We start from the raw sequence: 23655 nt of genomic DNA, 5'->3' as shown, positions 1-23655 counted from the left end.
TAGTCCCATCAAAAGAATTTCCTGATTCCACTGCCAAAGTTTCATCTGAGAATGCCATGAAAGTACCTCCTTGGATTCACACTGTTCTGAGCAAATCCACTCAAGTTCCAATTTTCTCTGACGTAAGTACATCGACAACAGGCATTGATGAAATTTCATCATTCCAACTTCCAGTTTCATCAAAAGAACCTATACAAGTTCCCGACTGTTCTGCCACAAGTTCTTCTCAAGATGTCATTCAACTTCCCTCTAGAATTCACACTCTTTCAGTTAGTAAATCTGAACAAAGTCTTGGTTTGTCACAACTATCATTGTTGACTCTCAGCACAAAAGAAATTATGCCTTCCCCAGGTCCATTTTCATGCAGAGAATCCATGCAAGTTCCTCATGTCTCTGACACAAGATTGCCACAGGAACCCATGCAAACTCCTTCTGCCATCCTGGCTATGTCACACATTCCTAATGTGTCTGACCCAAGTACGTCCACCATATTCAAAGAAGAAATTTCATCATTCCCAAGTCTAGTTCCATCAAAAACATTCATACAAGTTCCTGATTCCACCGCCAAAATTTCTTCTCAGAATACCATGCAAGTTCCTCCTTGGATTCACACTATCCTATTGAGCAAATCCACACAAGTTCCTATTTTCTCTGACCCAAGTATATCCACAACATGCATAGATGAAATTTCATCTTTCCCAGTTTTAGTTACATCAAAAGAACCGATTCAATATCCTGATTGTTCTCCTACAATTTCTCTTAAGGATGCCATGGAAATTCCCTCTAACATTCACACACTTTCAGTGAGTAAATCCACACAAATTTCTGGTTTGTCTCACCTATCTTCATCAACTGTTTGTATGGAAGAAATTCTGTCTTTCCCAGGTCCATTTTCATCTAGAAAATCCATGCAAGTCCCTGAGTTATCTGATATAAATTTACTAAGAGGAATCGTACAAGTTCCATCTACCCATTATTCTCTTGCAATGAACAAATCTACTCAGATTCCTTCTTTCTCTGATCCAAGTTTATCAGCTGTAAGTACAGAAGATATTTCATCTTTCTCAGTTCCAGCTTCATCAAGAGCATCTATGCAATCTCCTCATGTGAGTTTCCCAAGAGACACTGTACAAATTCCCTCTACATCCCCTGCCGTTTCTATTTGCAAATCAACACAAAATCCCTCACTCTCTTCCCAAAATTCATCCACAATATGCATAGGTGTGCCAGTGGTTTCATCCAAAGAAGTCCTACAACTTCGTGATTTTGCTGATACATGTTCACCAATAGAAAATGAACAAGTTCCCTGTAACTCTGGTGCTATTTCTATAAGAAAATCTACACAAGTTCCTTCTTTTTATAGCACAAGTTCATCAAGCATAGACATAGGAGATGTTCCATCATTTATAGTTCAAGTTTCATCAAAAGAGTCCAAACTATTTCCTGGATCCTCTGACATAATTTCAACAAAACTTAAACAAGCCTTAACTTCTAATGCTTTTTCAGTGAACAAATCTTCGCAAGTTTCTTCTCCCTTGGTATTATATACATCAAACAAATCTATCCAATTTCCTTCTTCCTTAAGTCTCATTTCTTTGAGCCAATCTGTGCAAGTTCCTTCTATTTCTAGCACAAGTTCAGCAAGTGAGTCTACGGGAGTACCCTCACTAGCAGAACTGTCCGAGGAGCTTCCCACTTTAAATAGGGGAATTTCATTGAGCAAACATGAGAAAATTTCTTCTTTCTCTGGTACAGTTATATCAAGGGAACACACAGGAGTTTCCTCTCTTTCAGTCCAACATTCAGTACAAGAATCAGTGGAAACTCACTTTGTCTCAGGCTCAACTTTGACAAAAGAAAATGTCCAATCTGTCACACCAAGTCAATCAAATGAATTCAAACAAGCATTGCTTCTTTCCAGCCTTAAGTCACTGAGCAAAGCTATCCAATTTCCTTCTTCCTCAGACACAAGAGTTATGTATGTAGCAAGTTCACATACAGAATCAATAAAAGCTCCAAATTACTCTGAGTCAAAATCATTGCAAAAATTGCCTGACTCTTCCTTTATTTCTGGGCCAAAGTCATCAAGAGAATCCTCAGAAGTTCCCCTTCTTTCTACTTCAACTTCTTTAACAGAGGCAATGAAAGGTCTTACATCATCTGGCTTATATTCTACAAATCAATATGCAGAGACTGAGAGTGTCCAGTTTGCAATCCAAAGTTCACAAATAGAATTCAAACAAGTTTTCCTTGATTCTAGAAAAATGTCACTGAGCAAAGCTATGCAAAATTCTTCTTTCTCAAGCATAAGTATTTCTTCTGTGGAAAGCTCACCTAGAAAGTCCATAAAAGGTCTAGATATCTCAGACTCAAAGGCATTTCAAGAATCTTTGGAATTTTCCATTGCCCCTAGGCCAAGTTCAACAAGAGAATCCTCAGAAATTCCTAGTCTTCCCATTTCAATTTTTCCAAAAGGAGCTGAAAAAGGTATTCCATCATCTGGCTTAAGCTCTGTAGTAAAATGTATAAGGGATGAGAGGCTTCAGTCTGACATTCTAAGTTCACCAATAGAAATGAAAGAGATTTTACCTCCTTTCAGTCTTATGTCATGCAATAAAGCTGTACAATTTCCTTCTTTCTCAAGCCAAAAAGATATGTCTCTAATAAGCTCACAGAGAGAATCCATAAAAGGTCCAGAAGTTTTCGAATCACAATTGTTGCAAGAATCTTTGGAAATTTCTATTATTTTTGAGCCAAATTCAACCAGAGAATGCTTAAAAGTTCCTCCTCTTTCCACTTCAACTACTTCAAAAGGAACTGCAGAGGGACTTCCATCATCTGGCTTGCATTCTCCAGAAGAATTTTCAGAGAAAGTAACTTCCCAGTCTGCCAAACAAAGATCACAAAGCAAAACCAAACAAGCTTCACCTTCTTCTAGCCTTACATCACCAAGTAAAGGCAAACAATTTCCTCCTCCTTTAGGCACAAAAGTTTTGTCTCTGGAAAGCTCACAGAGGGAATTCATACAAGGGCCAGATTTCTCTGACTCAAAATTATTGAGTGAACCATCAGAATATTCCATTATCTCAAGCCCAAATTTAAAAAGAGAATCTTTACAAGGCCCTCTTCCTTCTACTTCAACTTCTTCAGAAGGAATTGCAGAAGGTCCTTCATCATCTGGCTTGCATTCTCCAGAAGAATTTGCAAGGAATCAGGGTATTCAGTTTGCCACTTCAAGAGAATCCCAACAAGCTTCTCCTTCTAGACTTATGTCACTAAGTAAAGATATACAATTACCTTCTTCCTCAGGTGCAGGAGTTATGTCTGTAGAAAGTTCACGAACAGAATCAATAAAAGCTCTAGATTTCTCTGAAACAAAATCATTGCAAGAATCCTTGGATAGTTCGACTATTTTTGGGCCAAGTTCAACAACACAATCCTTAGAAGTTCCTCATCTTTCTACTTTAACTTCCTTAAGAGAGGCTACAGAAGGTCTTATTTCATCTGGTTTACATTCTACAGAACGACATTCAGGGGCTGAGAGTGTCCAGTCTGCCATCCAAAATTCACAAACAGAATCCAAACAAGCTTCCTCTCCTACTAGAAAAATGTCACTGAGAAAGGATATGCAATATTTTTCTTTATCAGGCACAAGGGTTCCTTCTTTTGAAAGCTCTGAGAGAGAGACCATACAGGGTCAAGATGTCTCTGACTCAAAATCATTGAGAGAACCTTTATATGTTCCCCTTGTCTCTGTGCCATATTCAACAAAAGAATCCTTAGAAAATCCTCTTTTTTCCATTTTGCCTTCTTCAAGATTAGCTGTAGATCTCCTCCCATCATCTAGCCTGAGGTCCTCAATTGAAATTACAGAGGATGAGAGTGCACAGTCTGACACCATAACTCCACCAAAAGAACCCAAAATATTTTCCTTTCGTGAGAGCCTTAAATCACTGACCAAAGCTATACCATTTCCTTCTTTCTCTACTCAGAAAGATTCATCCACTGATAGATCAAGGAGAGAGTGCCTCCATGGTCATTTGTGTGATTCAAAATCAGTGTGGGAATCTTTGGATTTTTCTGACATTTCTGAGTCAAATTCACCAAGAGAATCCTTGGAAGCTCCTCATCATTCAATTTCATATTCTCAAAGAGCTATGGGAAGTCCCCCATCTTCTAGCTTGAGATCTTCAATAGAAACTACAAAGAAAAGCAGTGTCCAGTATGACACCATCAATTCATCAAAAGAATCCAAAATATTTTCCTTTCGTGCCAGCCTTAAATCATTGACTAAAGCTATACTATTTCCTTCTTTCTCTATTCAGAAAGATTCATACCCTGATACATCAAGGAAAGAGTGCCTCCATGGTCATTTGTGTGACTCAATATCAGTGTGGGAATCTTTGGACTTTTCTGTCATTTCTAAGCCAAGTTCAGCAAGAGAATCCTTACAAGATCCCCCTCTTTCCCCTTCAACTTCTTCAAAAGGATCTGTGGAAGACATTCCATCATCTAGCCTGAGGTCTCCGAAGAGTATCCAGTCTAACATGCTAACTTCACAAAGAGAATCCAAACAACCTTCCCCTCCTCCTAGCTTTATATCACCAAGTAAAGCTCCAAATTTTACTCCTTTCTCAGACAAAATGTTTTTGTCTGTGAAAAGTTCACCAAAAGAGTTCATACAAGGCCCAGATGTCTCTAACTCAAAATCACTTCAAGAACCTTTGGACTCTTCCATTATCTCTGGGCTAAGATCAACAAGAGAATCCTTAGAAGTTCCTCTTTTTTCAACTGCAATTTCTTCACAAGGAGCTATGGAAAGGGTTCCATCATCAAATCTGAGGTCTCCAATAGAAATTACAGAGAAAAAGCATGTGGACTATGACACCCCAAATTCTCATAAACAACCAAAACAAATGTCCATTCCTTCCCAACTTATGTTACCGAGTAATGCAAAACAATATCCTTCCTCCTCATTCATAAGGATTTTGTCTGTGGAAAACTCACAGAATGAGTCCATACAAAGCCTTGATGTCTCTAAACCAAAATCAGTGCAAGAATCATTGGACTTCTCCATTATCTCAGAGTCAAGTCTGGCAAGAGAATCCTTAGAATTTCCCCCAGTCCCCACTTTGACTTCTTCAAAAGATGCTGAAGAAGGTCTTCAATCATCTAGAGTGATGTCTCCAATAGAAATTACCAAGAAAAAGAATATCCAGTCTGATATCCCAATTTCACCAAGAAAATCTGAACAAGATCCTTCTGGCCTTAATTTACCCAGTCAATCTCTACACTTATCACCTTCTTTAGGCACAAGGGATTTGTCTATGGAAAACTCATGGAGAGAGTCCACAGAGGGTCCAGATGTCTCTGACTCTAAATCATTGCAAGAATCTTTAGACATTTCCAATATCTCTGAGCCAGGTTCAACAAAAGAATTCTCAGAAATTCCTCCTCTTTCCATTTCACCTTCTTCACAAGGAATTGCAGGTTTTCCATCATCTACCTTGAGGTCACCAGAAGAAATCACAGAGGAACAGAGTGTTCAGAGTGACGCCCCAAATTCATCAAGACAATCCAAACAAGCTTTCCCTCCTTATAGCAATATTTCACTGAATACAGCAATACAAATTCCTTCTTTCTCAAACCAAATAGTTTTCTCTCTGGAAAGTTCTCGAAAAGACTCTATACAAGGACCAGATCTCTATGAATTAAATTCATCAGGAGTATCTTTGGACATTTCCATTATCTCTGGGCCAAGTTCAACAAAAGGATCCTTAGAGGTTCTTCTTCCTTCCACTTCACCTTCTTCACAAGTTGCTGTAGGTGATCTTCAATCATCTGTCTTGCTATCAGAAGAATTTGCAGAGAAGGAGGGTATCCAGTCCACTACTCCAAGTTCACAAACAGACTCCAAACAAGCTTCCCCTCCTTCTAAAAAACTGTTGCTGAGCAAAGCTATACAATATCCTTCTTTCTCAGACACAAGGGATTTGTCTATTGAAAGCTCAAGGAGAGAGTCCATACAAGGTCCAGATGTCTCTGAATCAAAAATATTGCAAGAATTCTTGGACTTTTCTCTTATTTCTGGGCCAAGTTCAACAACAGAATCCTTGGAAGTGCCTCTTTTTTCCCCTTCAACTTCTTCACCAGGAGTTGCAGAAAATTTTCTGTCATCTAGCTTGAGGTCTCCAGAAGAAATCACAGGGGAAGAGACTGTCCATAGTGACACCCAAAGTGGTGTCACTTCTCCTTCTAATAGCCATAGTTCATTAAACAAAGATATACACGTTCCTTCTTTTTCAAGTCAAAAAGCTTTGTCTCTGGAAAGCTACCAGAGAGAGTCTATACAGGGTCCATATTCCTCTGTATCAAAATCCTGGTTAGAATCTTTGAGCATTTCTGTTACCTCTAGGAAATGTTCAACAAGGGAATCTTTTGGTTTTCCTCTCCTTTCTTCAAAAGGCAGTACTGAAAGTCTTCCATCATATGAATTAAAGTCTTCAGAAGGAATTAGAGAAACTGAGAGTATCCAGTCCTCCACCCCAAGTTCAACAATGGAATCCAATCAAGTTTCCCCTTCTAGCTTTGTGAAATTGAGTAAAGCTATACAATTTCCTTCTTTCTCAAGTCAAATGATATTGTCTATGGCAAGTTCTCAGACAGAGTCCAGACATGGTCCAGATTTTTCTCAATCAACTTCACTGCAAGAGTCCTTAGACTTATCCATTATTTCTGGTCCAATCCCAACAAAAGAATCCTTAGAAGTTCCACTGTCTTTTATTTCAGTTTTTTCAAAAGACACCACAGAAGTCCCTCCATCATTTGACTTAAGGTCTCCAGGAGAATTGGCAGAGAATGAGAGTGTCCTGTCTGCCACACAAAGTCTACCAACAGAATCCAAACAAGCTTACATTCTTGGTAGCCTTATTTCACTAAATAAAGCTATACAATCTCCTTTTTCAAGCTCAAATGTTTCATCTGTGACAAACTCACAGAGAGAGTCAATAAAAGGTCTGGATTTCTCTGAATCAAATTTATTACAAAATTCCTTGGAATATTTTGTTATCTCTGGGCCAAGATCAACCAAAGAGTCCTTAGAACTCCCTCTTCTTTCCCCTTCAACTTCTTTAAAAGGAGCTACAGAAGGTCTTCAGTCATATGGCTTCAAATCTTCTGGACAAATAGCAGAGAATGACAGTGTCCACTGTGGTACTCTAATTTCACCAAGAGAATCCAAACAACTTTCTTCTCCTTCAAGACTTGAATCACTTAGCAGAACTACACAATTTCCTTCTTTCTCAAGCCCAACAATTTTGTCTGTAGCAAGTTCACAAAAAGAGTCCATACATGGTGTAGATTTTTCTGAATTAGCTTCATTGAGAGAATCTTTGGAATTTTCCATTTTTTCTGGGCCAAGTTCAACACAAAAGTCTTTAAAAATCCCTCTTATTTCCACTTCAATTTCTTCAAAAAGATCTCAAGGAGTTCCACCTTCCCCTGCTGCCAGTCCTAGATTACTAAGCAAGACTTTTACATATCTCTATTGCTATGGACCAAGCATATCCCAACATTCCACGGAAGTTGCTGATTTTCCTATGCCAACTTCACATAAAGAATCAATACAGGCTCCTGCTTTATTTGACCCAAATTCAGTAAGTGAATCCTTTGAATTTCCTACTATCTCTGAGTCCAGATCAACAAGAGAATCCTTAAAAGTTCCTCTTCTTTCCACTTCAACTTCAACAACAGCAGCATTTAGCCTTCCATCACCTGACTTACATTCTCCACTAGGATTTGCAGAGAATGAGGAGGCTCTGTCTGCCAGTCCACACTCAGCCAGAGGATCAAAACCAGGTTCTCCTCCAGCTAGCCTTATGTCACTGAAAAAGGCTGTACAAACTCCTTCTTTCTCAGGCCAAAGGGTTTTGTTTGTATCAACTTCAAGGAGAGAATCTATACAAGGTCTGGATTTCTCTGACCCAAATTCATTGCAAGAATCTTTTGGCTTTCCTATTATCTCTGGTCCAAGTTTTCCAACAGAATCCTCAGAAGTCCCACTTCTTTCCACATTCACTTCTTCCAAAGGAACTTTGGAAGGTCGGCAATCATCTGATTTATGGCCTCCAGTAGAATTTGCAAAAAATGATAGTAGTCGATCAGCCAGCCCCAGTTCACCAAGAGAATCAGCACAACCTTCCCCTGCTGCCAGTCCTAGATTATTAAGCAAGACTTTTACATATCCTTATTCCTCTGGACCAAGCATATCCCAACAGCCCATCGAAGCTTCTGATTTTTCTGTGCCAACTTCACATAAAGAATCAATGCAGGTTCCTGCTTTATCTGGCCCAAATTCAATAAGGGAATCTTTTGAATTTCCTACTATCTCTGAGTCCAGATCAACAAGAGAATCTTTTGCAGCTCCTTCTCTCTACACTTCCAGCTCTTCAATAATATCTACACAGATGCCTATGTCTTCTGACCTAAAATTACCAACAGAATATGTAGAGAGTGAGTGTGTTCATTCTCCCAGTTCAAGCTCACCAAGGGGATCTGCACAACCTTCTCCTATTTCTAGCCCTAGATTACCGAAAAAGCCCATGTCATCTTTTTTCTCAGGACCAGATGTTCTAAAACAATCAGTAGATGGTCCTTCTTCCATGTCAAGTTTACGGAGAGAATCAAGACAAGGTCCTGATTTCTCTGTGCCAACTTCATTGAAAGAATCCTTTGACTTTCCTATTTTCTCTGGGCCAAATTCAGTAAGTGAATACTTAGAAGTTTCCCCTCTTTCCATTTCAAGGTCCTCAAAAGGCTCTAACCACATTCTTCCTTCATCAGGTTCAAGGTCACCAGTAGAATACAGAGACAATGAAAGTGTTAACTCTGCCAGTCCAAGTTCACCAAAAGAATACAAAAAACTACCTCCTCCCTCTGGTCCAAATTTAATTAATAAATACACACAAATTATTCCTATTTCAGAGTCAAATATGGCAAAAGAATGTATAGAATTTCCTGATTTCTCTACTTCAAGTTCACAGAGAAAATTCATACAAGATCCAGCTTTCTTTGACTCAAACTCCATGATGGAATCCTTTGATTTTCACATTTTCTCTGGAGCAACTTCAATAAGACAGTCTTTAGATGGTCCCCTTTTTTCTCCTTCAAGTTCTTTGAGAGGATCTACAAAAGTGCTTCCTTCATCTGGCTTGAGGTCCCCAATAGAATATGCAGAGGATGAGAAAGGCCATTATCTTAGCTCAAGTTCACCAAGAGAACCTAAACAACCTTCCCACCTCTCAAGCCTAAATTTATGGAGTAAATGTATGCAATTTCCTTCCTTCTCAGGCCCAAGTGTATCAAAACAACCCATAGAACTCCAAGTTTCCTCAATGTTACGATCACAAAGAGATTCCATACAAGACACAGCTTCATTAGCCCCAAATTCACTGAGAGAATCCTTTGAATCTCCTGTTTTTCCAGGCCCAAGTTCAACAAGAAAATCTTTAGAAGTTCATCCTGTCTATTCTAGATCAAAATCAACAAAGGAATCTTTACCAGTTATTCCAATTTCTGGCTTGATATCAGTGAAAGAACCTGAAGAGGACAAAATTTCTGCTGCAGTCAGCCAGCATTCAGTGAGTAATTTCATGGAAGTTCTAGCACTCAAAGGCCTAAGTTTCAGGCCAGAATTCATGCAAGTTCATCTTCACTTGATTCTCAGTCATCCACAAGAACTCCCTGAAGGTCTCCATATCTCCCATAGAGGTTCACAGAGACAATTCCTTCAAGTTCCTATTTCTCCTAGCGAAAGTTCACAGAAAGAGTATATGGACCTTTCTCCATCCAGCATCTCCCAGAGAAAATCCATTCATATTTCTGCTTCTTCAAGGCCAAGTTCTCTGAGAGAGTCAATATGTCTCCCTCCCACTAGTATCAGCTCCCAGAGAGAATTGGATCAAGTTTTTAATTTGTCCAGTCCAAATTCACAGAGGGAATCCATGGGTGTTCTTCCCTCTACCAGCAGCTCCCAGAGAGAATCCATTCAAGTTCTTGTTTCTTCCAGCCAAAGTTCACAAAGAGAGTTATTAGATGTTGCTCTGTACAACATCAGTTCACAAAGAAAACTGATTCATATTCTTCTTTCTAAAACAACTTCACTAAGAGAGTCTCTAAGTCTCCCTCCTTCTAGCATCAGCTCTCAGAGAGAACTCATTCAAATTCCCATCTCTTACAGCCAAAGTTCACAAAGAGACTCTATGGGTCTCCTTCCCACCAACATCAGCACCTACAGAGAACTGATTCAAGTTCCTGTCTTGTACATTCCAAATTCACAGAGAGAATATATGAGTCTTCCACTCTCCAGAATCAGCTTCCAGAGAGAATCAGTTCAAGTTCCAGACTCTAATAGTTTAAGTGCACAGATGGAGTCCATGGGTCTCCTTCCCTTCAGCATCAGCTCCCAGAGACGATCCATTCATCTCCCTGTTTCTTACAGTCCAAGTGCACAGAGAGTGTTCATGGGTCTCCCTCCCTCCAGCATCAGCTCCCAGAAAGAATCCCCTCAAGTTATTGCTTCTTCCAGCCCAAGTTCACAGACAGAGTTTATTGATCTCCCTCTCTCCACCACCAGTTCACAGAGGGAATCTATTCAAGTCTCTGTTTCTTACAGTCCAAGCACACAGAGAGAGTTCATGCACCTTCCTTTCTCCAGCATCAGCTCCCAAAAAGAATCCACTCACGTTACTGATTCTTCCAGCCCAACTTCACAGAGAGAGTTCATGGGTCTCCTCCCCTCCAACATCAACTCCCAGAGAAAATCCACTCAAGTTCCCATTTCTTACAGTGAAAGTTCACAGAGAGTCTCCAAGGATCATCCTTCCTCCATTTTCAGCTCACAGACTGAATCTATTAAAGATTCTTTTAGCCCAGCTTCACAGAGACAGGCCATGGGTTTCCTTCTCTCCAGTAGCAGCTCCCAGAAAGAATCTATTCAGATCCCTGATTCTTCTAGCCCAAGTTCACAGGAAGAATTAATAGAAGTTTTCCCATCCTCCAGCCAAATCTCCCAGAAAGAAACTATGGAAGTTTCAACCTCCCTTGGTCTTATCCCATTAGAAGAATTCATGCAAAGTCCCCTTTCCTCTGCCCGAAGTTCACCAAAAGATTTCATAGATATTATTCCTTTATCTGGTCCAGATTCATCAGAAGAATTTGTGGGCACTCCTCTTTCCCTTGGCCAAAGCTACATGCAAAATTTCACTGATGTTCTTCCTTTGTCAGGCCCAGTTTCATCAGAAGAATTCATGGATGTTTATGCTACTGCTTCCCTAAGCACAACAAAAGAATTCACAGAAATTCTCCCTTTCTCAAAGGTTCTGCCAAATGATTCTCTTTCCTCTGAGTCCAGTTCAATGGAAGAATTAGTACAAGTTCCTGCTTCTTCTAAAGAACGTTCACTGAAGGAATACTTTGAAATTCTCCCTTTCCCAGGACAAAGTCCACCAAGAAAATCTATCCAAACCCATGCTCCAACTTTATGTTTATCAAAAGATGATGTGGATGAATTCTTCGACATTCAAGTCCCCTCTTGCTCTTCACATCATCAGAGAGAACCAATGCAAGTGCCCTTTTCTCCTTGTCCAAGTTCAGTGGATAAATCTATACAACCATCTTCAGCACCCAAAAAAGGAAAACCTGTCAAACCTACAAAGTCTTCCAAAGAGGAAAGAGAACCCATGAAGATTCCATAATGTTAATGGGAAGAAACTCAGTTAAACACTAATGTTTCCAAGTCCCACCCCATCCACTCACACCAATGTATTCAAGTCCACTAAACCATATATGGTACAATACGAGGACTCTTAAGACTTGAATAGAAAGCAAAACAATCAACAGCTTTGGTCCTAAATAAAATCAAACAAAACTAAGTAAAAATTATCAAATTCTTTTTTTCCTTTTTTTTTTGGAGGGGGAAAGCAGGGCAATTAGGGTTAAGTGACTTGCCCAAGGTCATACGACTAGTAAGTGTTAAGTGTCTGAGGCTAGATTTAAATTCAGGTCTTTCTGACTCCAGGGCCAGTGCTCTATTCACTCCCCCTCCTACCCACCCCAAAATTATCAAATTCTAATTGAGACTTTTATTTAGTAAAGAAATCTCCATGATTTTATGATACTTAGCAGATGCTTCTTTTAAATATAGGATACGAAATTCTTGCAGCAGCTGAGTGGTGCAGCAGATAGAGTGTTGGGCCTGGAGTCAGGAAGACTTATCTTCCTGAGTTTAAATCTGGCCTCAAACACTGTGTGACCCTGGGCAAGTCACTTAACCTTGTTTGCTTCAGTTTCCTCATCTGTAAAATGAGTTGGAGAAGGAATAGCAAACCACTCCAGTGTAAGATAACCCCAAAATAACCAAGATAACCCCAAATGGTGTCACAGAGTCAAACACAATTGAACAATAATCTTTGCAACTGAATACTAAATGAACCAATGCTCCTCTAACAATGACTCATTTTTCTTCCATTATTTCTACAGTGCCCAATAAGCAAGACAGAAGGCCCAGGCATTCATTGCTTTCTACAAGATATAAAAAGTCTCAGGGATGAGTGGATGGACAGAAAGACAGAGAGGTCAATGAAGGGAAAACTCTCTTTTGTTTCCTTCTCTACTTTTTATGAGTCTCTGGTGGTCTTTTCTTTCTGTACTACAGTCCTTTTCTTTTTTTTCTTCCTTTCCCCCTTTCTCTTATTCCTCCCTTTCCCTATTCCCTTCTTTTACTTTCTCCTTTCATTTTGTCTCCATTTTTTCTCCTTTCCCCTATTGCTCCCTTCCTTCTCTCCCTTTCCACTTATTGTATCTTCCTTTTTTATTTCTTTTGTTCCAACTTCTATATTTCTTTTCCCTCTTCCTCTTTTCCTTTCTTCTTTCCTTTCTTTTTTCTTATTCCTCCCTTCTTTTACTCCTTCCTTCTCTATCTTCTACTTCTCCTTACCTTTTTTTCTTTTTCCCCTTCTGCTTTCCCATCCTTTTCTCTTTCAGAATCTTTAAAAATATATTATGTGTTGGGGGTGGCTAGGTGAATAGAGTGAAAACAAGTGGCACAGTGAATAGAGAACCCGCCCTGGAGTCAGGAGGATGTGAGTTCAAATCCAGCCTTACATACTTAATACTTACTAGCCGTGTGACCTCAGTCAAGTCACTTAACACCAATTGCCCCCCCCCACAAAAAAAAATATATATGATGTGAAAATCAATGTGACACATACACAGAAAGATAAAAAAAAAAAGCATTCACATAATCTAAGAGTTGGAAAGGATCTCAGCAGCCACCTAGCCTAATCTGTATATGAACAGAAATCCCATCCAAAAAAAAAAAAGTAGTCACCTAGCCTCTTCTCCAACAAAGGAGAAATTACTAACTCTTAAGTCAATTCATTCTATTCTCCAGTAGCTTCAACTTTCAGTACCTTAGTAATAAAGACAAAGTCCCTTTGCCCAGAGGATTTACAAACTGGCAGGGGACCTAATCGGGGCGAAGGATTCAGTAATATGCAGTCAGTATAAGTTTTAAAGTATTATTACAGGTCTGACAAATGGTTATTTCTGACTGGAGTATCAAGTTTCATGGAGGTGTCATTTGAGCTGGACCTTGAAGGATAGGTAGGAGCTGAAAGGAGAAGTGAGAGCCAGAAGTATTCTAGGCACAGACTGAGAAGTAATGGAAGGAACATAATATAGTCCAGCCTGGCAGTAGAATGGGGCTCATGGAGGACAATCAAGGGAGAAAAGGGTAAGTGTAGCAGCAAGCACCCCAGGCGTCCCCAGGGTAGCTGCCAACACAGGTTCTTGGATCTGCTTTGGTAAAGGAAAGCAACTAAAATGGGTTAACAAGCTTACTTTAATCAGTCAAACATATGCATTGTTTACCTAGTTCAGGGGAAAAAGGTCAGCACCCCGAACTTCAGAATATACAGACAGAATTATCAAGACAGAAACAGATCAAGTAGACAGATTTCCAAATGGTCCAACCATTACATCCATACCAAATCAACATCTGGGTTTTTCAAAGCCGGGGGACTCTCAACAACAGCTTCCCAGAGTCTCATCTGATCAAATCACAGAACACTTCTCAAAGTGAGCCCCAAAACAAAGCCTCAAAACAGGGTTTATATAGCCTTCTCCTGGCTCAGAGAATGTAACAACCTTCTGGACCCACTGGCCAATCAAAAGGTATCTACTGAAAAACAAGCCTCCCACCCCAGGCTCCAGGTGCACTTTAGCCTAGGGGCAGGGAAGATCTTTACATCTGCATTTCCATTACAGTAAGATGAACAAAATGAAATCAGAAATGTTAAGTTCTACACTTAATGTTAAGTTCAAAAAAGCATGTTTATAAGTACATGATAGAGAAGATGGCCAAAAAGCTGTTCATTTGAAAAAATACCACTTCTATGTTATAGTGGACAGTTAATTCACTAAGGCACAATTGCAAGAGGGCAGCCACAAAAGCTAATACATCTAATCTTGGTCTACATTGATAAAAGGAGACAGACTGTGAGCTCCTCCAATAGACTGGAGGGAGTGGTGCAGTGAAAAGACAGCCCTAGAGGACAGGGACTTTTTGTTTTGGTTTGATTTTCACCTTTTTTGTGTATCCCCAATGCTTACCACATTACCTTGCACACCGTTGGTTGTCGTCCTTTGTTCTCAAAGAGTACCAAAATGACATCACTATGTCAAAGTCAAGTTACAGTATGTCCAACTGTGGCTGTTCAGATGAATACAAGCTCAGAAAGCTCTATGACAGGAGAGGCACAAATAGCGTGTGTGAACATCTGAGGTAGATTCTCCAAATTTGTGCATATTGCACTTCTTTTGAGCTACTTCAATTTTGCTTTGATCATAGAGTACAGTGTCTTTTTTGATTGGGTATGCCATACTGGGCAGTCCTTTGCCAGCATCTCCCATGTTACATAATCAATTCCAAAGTTCTTCAGAGATATCTTGAGAGTGTCTTTGTATAGCTTCTTCTGACCACCATGTAAGTGACTGCATTGTGAGAGTTCTCTATAAATAATCCTTTGGGCAAGCATATATTGGGCATTTAAACAACATGGACAGTCCATCAGGTTTCTATTCTCTTCAGCAGAATTTGAATGCTTGGCAGTTTAGCTCAAGAAAGGACCTCATGTCCAGGACCTTATCCTGCCAAGTGATCTTCAGAATCTTCCTAAGTCAATTCAAATGGAAGCAATTCCATTTCCTGGCATGGGGAATCTGCTAAATGAAAAATGAAAACTCCACGAGGTTTACCAGCAGAATAGATCATCTGTCTCTAAGGAAGCAGCATTTAACTCCCTCAAAAGCAAAGTATAACTGAAGCTTAGATATAGGATTCTTGACTCAGTAAGATGAAATTCAGTTTTATATAGATAGTAACAATCCAAAGTGCTTTTATGATGCCCTGAAGGCTATTTATGGATCAAAGATGTATGGTGCATCTCAACTACTCAGTGCTAATGGAGCTGCATTGATTAGTGATTAGGAAAAGATCCTGGAGAAATGGGTTGAACACTTCTATAGTGTTAGTAGACCATCATCAATCAATGCTGAAGCCATCAAACTGTTTACCTCAAATTGAAGTCAATCCCTCTCTAGCCAAATTTCCAACTGAAGAAGAGGTTTTGAGCACCATTGCTCCTCTCTCCTGACGAAACACTTGGTGTTGATTCTATTCCTTCATTTACAAGATGGAAGAGTCCATTGCTCATATAAAATCTGGTTTTTCCATGTTATGTGACAAAAGAAGGTTATCCCCCAGGAGTTCAAGGATGCCTCCACTGTCTCTCTCTATAAAGGTAAAGGAAATAGTCCTGTGACAATCACAGGGGGGTGTCTCTCTTAGTCGTTGCTGGTAGGATTCTTGCCAGAATCCTCCTTAACAGGTTGATCCTTCACCTGAAGATGATTATCTACCTGAGAGTCAGTGTGGCTTGCACATAGTAAGTGTTTAGTAAAGGCTTGTTGATTTAGAACACCAGAGACAAGAAGGGTAATATAGTCCTGTTTTATTTCCTCCTGCTTAGACCATATCAAAACAACTCTTCCAACTTTTACAAAGGGACATTGACAAACTAGAATGCTTCCAGAGAGAAAACTGAATAATGTCCTAAAATTGGGATGGGGAAGCTATGGCCTTCAGGTCACATGTGGCCCTCTATGTCCTTAAGTGTGGGCCTTTAACTGAATCCAAACTTCACAGAACAAATTCCCTTAATAAAAGGATTTGTTCTTTAAAACTTGGATTCGGTCAAAAGTCTGCACCCAAGAACCTAGAAGGCTGCATTTGGCCTAGAGGCTGCAGGTTCCCCATCCCTGTGACCTAAATGGATTGCTTAAAGGAAATAGGGATTTTACCCTAGAAAAGAAGAGACTTAGAGAAGATGTGATAACTACCTCTAAATATTAAAAGGACTCTTACCCAGAAGAGGTGCTTAGTACAGGTCTGGTACACAGTAAGCACTTAATAAATGTTTACTAATTGATAAGAGGGATTAGAGCTCTTCGGTGATTCCAAATGGCAAAACTAGGAGAGATAATAAGAGTTCCTGTCTATATAGTACTTGCAGGTTTACGAGGCACTTTTTCACAACAACCTTTTGAGGTGAATAGTATAGAGGTAATTATACCTGTTTTACAGATATGGAAATTTCAGGTAATAGAGATATTACAAACTGCCCAATATCACATATCTGGTAAGTAGAAGGGATAGTGTTTGAGCCCAGATCTTCTAACTTTAAAATCAGTGTTCTTTGCACTACAATATGCTGCCCCCAACTGTCAAAGTTATAGGTGGGTAGAATTTGGTTCTTTACAAGGAAGAACTGGGTGACAATTAGTAATATATGAGAAAAGAATTTCTTTTCAACAGGAAAGAAAGATGAACAACTTGGGAGGACATTTTAAGTGACACTGAGGAGATTGCTTCATGAGTCACTCATCAGTGGAGGCATTCAAACAGAAGCAGAGCTTACTTGCTAGGGATATTGTATTTGACATTGTTGCTTTGAGCAAGAATTGGAGTAAATGACTTCTGAAGTCTCCTTTAACTCTAGATTTTGAGTATTTTATGAAATAATTTTTAGTAAATTTACAATGGAACATATACATATCAAATGGCTAGATACTGGTATCAACTGTCCAGGGCAGCCCCTTCTCAATACTAAGGGTCTAATGTGATGAGTGAAAAATCCTTAGAGACAGAGTTTATAGGTAATTAATAATCAACTTATTAATTAGGTTAGCTGACAATCAATAAATTGATAGTCAGTGGTTTCTGTCAGTAAGCAGGGACACCCAATGGGGACCCTGAAAGTTTTAAATAACCCTTCTGAAAGGGAATTCCCTTGACAAGTGAAAATCAGTTCTGATTGATGGACATTTAATGAGGAATTGGGCTAAAAGTCTTCAGTCCTTCCTGCTGAGAACATAGCTCTATCATGAGACTCAGCTGCCTATAATAATCTGGACAGAGGAATCTATCTCTATCCAGACCACTCTGCTTGATTTTCTCCTTCATGAGTTGGGTCACCCTAAACTATAATAAATGGGTACAGAGACAGAGATTCCTTTACCCATGGTTAAGGACTGTCCAGACTGCAAGTACCATATAGACAAGAGTATAAACAGAAGTTAGGTCTCCTAGTTCAGTAGGGTCTCATCCAAGATTGAAGAGCATGTTCCTTGGGTAATCCCATCAACCAATATCCTTCAGAGACGAACTTTAACAAGAGCTGGGCCTTAATGAGGAAATTGAGGAGAAAAGCTTGGATCCAAATTTATTAATTGATTATTAATATAATAAGATAATAATTTCTCTCACCGAGAAAACATCTTAGAAACTAGAAAATTATTTAATAAGTAGGGAAAATGCCAAAGGAGCCAAATGGATATAAGGGTTATTTGATCTAAGTTGTGGTAAAACCCAACAAGGTTTTGCTGCTCCAATATAATATATACTGTTCTAATGCTTAAATAATTATTTGTGACAATTATAGCATCTCTCTCACCAAGGAAATCTTGTTGGTGAAGGGACAATGCTGGGGCTGTAGCCTGTAATTCTCCACCACATCTATTAAAGGTTAAGTATTTGCTTTGACCAGGATCTTCAAGGCAATGAAGAACACAGCTCTTGACAGAAAAAAATAAGGAACCTAGCCCATGGACTTTTTTTAATTTTATTTTATTAAATTTGTTTATCTAGTTTTAGTTTATAACATTCAGTTCCACAATCCCTTAAGTTCCAAATTTTCTCCCCCTCTCTCTTCTCACTCCTCCCTCCCCATGATGGCATGCAATCTGATATAGGCTCTACAAATACCTTGGCATTAAGCATTAGTCAAGTTGTAAAGAAGAATTATAACCCCAAGAAAGAGTGCAAGGAGTTTGCTTCAATCTGCATTCAAACTCCATAGCTATTTTCTATGGATGTGAATATCTTTTCCATCATGAGTCTTTTGGAGTTGTTTTCCTGGTTCTGTTCTCCTCACTCAGTATCAGAACATATAAGTCTCTCCAAGATATTATGAAGTCCATATGCTCCTCATTTCTTATAGCACAATAATATTTCATTTCATTCATATACCACAACTTGTTTAGCCATTCCCCAAGTGATGTGCATCCCCTTGATTTTCAATCTTTGCCACCACAAAAAGAGCTGCTATAAATATTTTTGTGCAAACAGGTCTTCCTCCCACTTGTATAATCTCTTTAGGATACAACCCTAGAATTTAGCCCATGGATTTTTGAGGGAAATTTCTATCTCAATACAAATATACAGGTCCAGAATAATGTCTTCCATATCCTGAGGATGAAATTCTTAAAAATAACTGAAAGGAAACTTCTAACAAGGTGATTGAGTAAAAGGTTGAATCTTAGCATAACTTCCACTCACCCCATCCAACAATTTTAAAACAATAAAAAAATTACAAAGAAGAAGAAAAGAGCCATCCTCACACAATGTGAAGCATTAAGAAATAATAACAGAGACAGCGGAGTAAAAGCACAAACCTGGAATGAGCTTCCGCTCCAATCACTTCCAATACATGTAAAAAAATGACTCTAAACAAATTTTAGGGCTACAGAACCCACAAAGTGACAGAGAGAAACAAATCTCCCACTGAAGGCAGGCTGGCAGGCTGGCAGGAAGGGTCTAATGCATCAAGCTGGGAGCCGAGCACAGTCTTGCATGAGCCGCGCAGTTCTGGCCCCTGGGTGGCCCCAACCAGTGACGACCAGAGCAGACTTCAGGAGAGTGAATCACCAGCCCCTGTGGCAGTTTCCAGATTTCTCAACCCATAAACACCAAAGATAAAGTAAAAGGTCAGTGTGGAACTCTGTTGGAAGAAGGGGACAGAAGAGCATGAGGCAAGAGGTGGCCAAGGCACAGAGAGGGCTGCAGCTGCTGCCGCGTGGCTGCCTCTAAAGCTCTTGATCTACAGATCACAGGGGGACCAAGCGACCATTAAGAAGGTAACCAATCACTCTTGCTGTGACCTGCTTGGATCTGGGTCACAGTCTTGGGGTGAGGAACACCAGTGCCAAAGCTTGTGGTTGCTGCAGAGAGGTCTCCCTCCTCACAGCTATGTCAACATCTCTGGCAGCAACTGCACAAACCCCAGCAATCTGGGACGCAGCTCTCTCCACTCTGGAAGCAGAGTTCTACTGTGGCAAAGAGATCGAAAGTCAAGTAATTGGCTGGCAAGATGAACAAACAGAGGAAGTGCAATCAAACCATAAAATCCTTTTTAAAGGATCAAAAGAGGATCAAAGAGGATCAAAACATGGAACCAGAAGAAGACAACAACGTCAAACCTCTGGCATCAAAAGCTTCCAAGCAAAATATGAACTGGTAGCAGGCCGCAGAGGAACTCATGAAGGAGTCTGAAATCAAGTAAGAGAAACGGAGGAAAAATTGGGAAGAGAAATGAGAATGATGCAAGAAAACCATGAAAAGTGAGTCAACAGCCTGATTGAAGAAAGCAACCCCTTAAAAAACAGACTAACTCAAATGGCAAAAGAGGCCCAAAAAGCCAATGAGGAGAAGAATGCCTTAAAAAGCCAAATTGCCCAGATGGAAAAGAGATTTCAAAAACTCACTGAAGAGAATAATTCCTTCAAAATTAGATTGGAGCAAATGGAAGCTAATGATTTTATGAGAAATCAAGATACTATAAACATATTCAAACAAATGAAAGAATAGAAGGCAATGTGAAATATCTCATTGGAAAAACCACTGACCTGGAAAATAGATCCAGGAGAAATAATTTTAAATTTACTGGACTACCTGAAAGCCATGATCAAAAAGAGAGCCTATATACACCTAGATAATTTCAAGAAATTATCAAGCAAAATTGCCCTGATATTCTAGAACCAGAGGGCAAAATAGAAATTGAAAGAATTCACCAATCACCTCTTGAAAAAGATCCCAAAAAGAAAACCCCAAGGAATATTATTGCCAGATTCCAGAGTTCCCAGATCAAGGAGAAAATACTGCAAGCAGTCAGGCAGTAACAATTTGAGTATTGTAGAAACACAATCAGGATAACACAAGACCTAGTGGCTTCTACACTAAGGGATCAAAGAGCTTGGAATATGATTTTCCCGAGGTCAAATGTAATCACATGGAGCCTGTGGTGTGAGTAGCTTGCTGAAGGTGGAGCAGAGCTGAGAAGAAACTGAAAGTTAGAGCAGTTAGAGCTGGAGGTAGGAGAGGATACAGGCAAGGAGACAGTTAGGTATGGTTTGGCTCCCTGCTATGTTATGGTGTATTAACTTCTTTGTTGCTATGATGGATTTAGTTTTCTGGTGTTGGGATTTGGCTTTCTGGTTTGGGGATTCAGCTTTCTGGTGTCTGAATAAATATTTTGCTTCTGTCTTCTATATGGAGGGTCTGTTGTTATATTTTGTGATTCAGAACTATGCTGGCATATTCATGAATATGTTAATAAAAGAAATAATACATGAGAATAAACAAGAAACATTAATCTACCCCACATTTCACATACTCTGAATCCATATCCCCTGAAAATATCAGTTGATTATCTACCCATGTGCCTACTTTATTTTTTGCTTTTTGTAGGGGGGAAGGCAGGACAATTGGGGTTAAGTGACTCTCCCAAGGTTACATGGCTAGCAAGTGTTAAGTGTCTGAGGTTGGATTTGAACTCAGGTCCTCCTGACTCCAGGGCTGGTGCTCTATTCACTGCACCACTTAGCTTCAAAACCCTTATGTGCCTACTTTTAATAGTCATCCAGAGAACCCAATGAGTTCAGAGAATGAAATGGCATAGTAAGAAAAATAGCAATAAGATGTAAATCTGGAGCATGCTCTCCTACAGATGCACGGGACATCTAGTGGGAAGAGTTCACCTACATAGGAAAAACAGGTTGGGGGGAGGTGGAGGACAGAGTCAACATGGTTGAGAAAAGGAAGTGTTTTTGCCAAGTTGTGTCAACGTTTCCTTTTTCAGCAATTTTTGAAAAGTAAGCCAAATTTAATTCTAATATGTATAACCAATGAGAAGTGAAAATGAGTCTTTTTTTAGCCCAAGCCAACTTAGAAGGATTGAAAGAGAGATCTGTTTAAATGGGGTTGGGGCTGGCCAGGAGTAAGGCACTGCAGAAGCAATACCAGCTTGTGAACCTTGGAGGCTGTGGCCAACAGCAGCAGCTGCAGCAGCACCAGAAGAGGTCATACCCAGAGACGGTAAAAGGTTCAAACGCCTGGTCATAAATGTATCACAGGTGACTTCTTTGCTAGCACCAGGCACAGAATCAGGCCCATTACCCATTTCTAGGTTGTGGTTGTGAAGGAGGGAAGTGCCCTACCTGGATAAGGACCAGAGAAGAGATCAGAAGAGCATAAGTCATACCTTTCCCTAGATCACACAACCTGGAAGCACCAAAAAGCACTTGGAGTCGTCCAAAACGAGATGTAAGAATAGCAGGATGTAAACGTCTAAAGCTCAGGACTCCATACCCATGAACACAGAGCCCAAAGTCCAAAGTCAGGAGATAGACTAGAAAATATAAAAACTTACTATGATGACAGGGAAACTCAAGACACAAACTCAGAAGAAGACAGTGAGTTGGACACATCTACAAGCAAAGCCTCAGATATAAGCCCAATAATAATTTTTAAAGGGCTAAAGGTAAGTTTTTTGCTTTTTTTGAGGGAAATTGGGGTTAAGTGACTTGCCCAAGGTCACACAGCTAGTTTTGTGTGTGTGTGTGTGTCTGAGGCCGGATTTAAAATCAAGTGCTCTATTCACTGTGCCACTTAGCCACCCCTAAGATATTTTTTAAAAAGAGCAAATTTATTTTAAATCAAATCAGAGTAGTACAGAAAAAAATGGGAAAAGAAATGAGAGCAAGACAAGAAAATTATTAAAAGAAATTAAAAGCTTGGTAAAAGAGGTGCAAAAAAACCTGGTGAAAATAACACATTAAAAATGAGAATTAGTCAAATGGTAAAAAGAGGAACAAAACAACACTAAAGAAAATTAGAATTGGTCAATTAGAACCTATGACTCCATGAGACATCAGGAATCAATAAAATCAAATCAAAAGAATGAAAAAAATAGAAGAAATATGAAAAAAAATCTCTTTGGAAAAAAAACAACTAACCTGAAAAATAGACTGAAAGAAAATTTATAGCCACCTGAAAATCATGATTTTTTTAAAGTCCAGACATTCTATTTCAAGAAATTATAAAGGAAAACTTCCCATATATCTTGGAACCAGAAAGCAAAACAGAAATTGAAATAATTCACTGATCATCACCTGAAAAAGAGCCCAAAATGAAAATTCCTAGAAATATTATAGCCATATTCCAGAGCTCTGGGTTGAGAAAAAAAATACTGCAAGCAGTCAGAAATAATTCAAATACTATGAAGCCACAGTCAGGCTCACACAAAACTCAGTATTCACCATTATAAAGGAGTGGAGGACTTGAAAAGTCATACTCCATAAAGCAAAGGAATTGGGATTAGCACCAAGAATAATCTACCAAGGAAAACTGAATATAATCCTACAAGGGGAGGAATGGATATTTAATGAAATAGAGGACTTCCAAGCATCCTGATAAAAAGATCAGACATGAATAGAAAACCTGACATTCAAACATAAGACTCAAGAGAAACATAAAAAGGTAAACAAGAGTGTCAAATTATAAGGAATTTAATGAAGTTAAACTGCTTACGTTCTCAAATGAGATGATACATGTAACCCCTAAGAATTTTATGATCATCAGAGCAATTTGAAGGAGTCTACTTAAGAAGGCATGGGTGTGGGTCTATTATTTTAGAATGATCTCAAAGGAAAAATGGAAGGGAGAGAAAGAGAAGGGGAAGGAATAGAAAGGATGGGAGAAATTATTTCATAAAAACGAAACACTCAAGAAAGAATTTTTACAGTGGAGGAGAAAATGGGAGGGGAAGAGGAGAGGGCAATGCTTGAACCTCATTCTCATCTTAACTGTTCATATGATTATAATATAATATCATATAATATAATATCATATAATATAATATCATATCATATCATATAATATAATATAATATAATATAATATAATATAATATAATATAATATA

The 23655-nt window shown here is 39.2% G+C and overlaps 2 protein-coding genes across 2 annotated transcripts in view; both read left to right on the top strand.

Annotated features, from left to right (window-relative positions):
• The first annotated feature begins 56 nt into the window (after positions 1-56).
• LOC138177396 (serine-rich adhesin for platelets-like) lies at positions 57-7762 on the top strand. The gene is made up of 3 exons (XM_069108577.1): positions 57-1973; positions 5010-5621; positions 7697-7762. Exons 1-3 carry the CDS (start codon positions 57-59, stop codon positions 7760-7762), a joined length of 2595 nt encoding a protein of 864 aa, XP_068964678.1.
• Positions 7763-7877: 115 nt separating this feature from the next.
• LOC138177395 (serine-rich adhesin for platelets-like) overlaps positions 7878-23655 on the top strand; it is a 33136-nt gene continuing 17358 nt past the window's right edge. The window contains exon 1 of the mRNA XM_069108576.1: positions 7878-10168. Coding sequence (XP_068964677.1) covers positions 7878-10168 — 2291 coding nt within the window. The remainder of the gene's footprint in view (positions 10169-23655) is intronic.

This window comes from Petaurus breviceps, unplaced genomic scaffold (assembly GCF_028583685.1).
Source record: "Petaurus breviceps papuanus isolate PSGF00001 unplaced genomic scaffold, PetGlider_PUasm1.0 90397, whole genome shotgun sequence".
Lineage (NCBI taxonomy): Eukaryota > Metazoa > Chordata > Mammalia > Diprotodontia > Petauridae > Petaurus > Petaurus breviceps.
The sequence above is the reverse complement of the archived record's forward strand: the minus strand, read 5'-3'. Positions and strand labels throughout refer to the sequence as shown.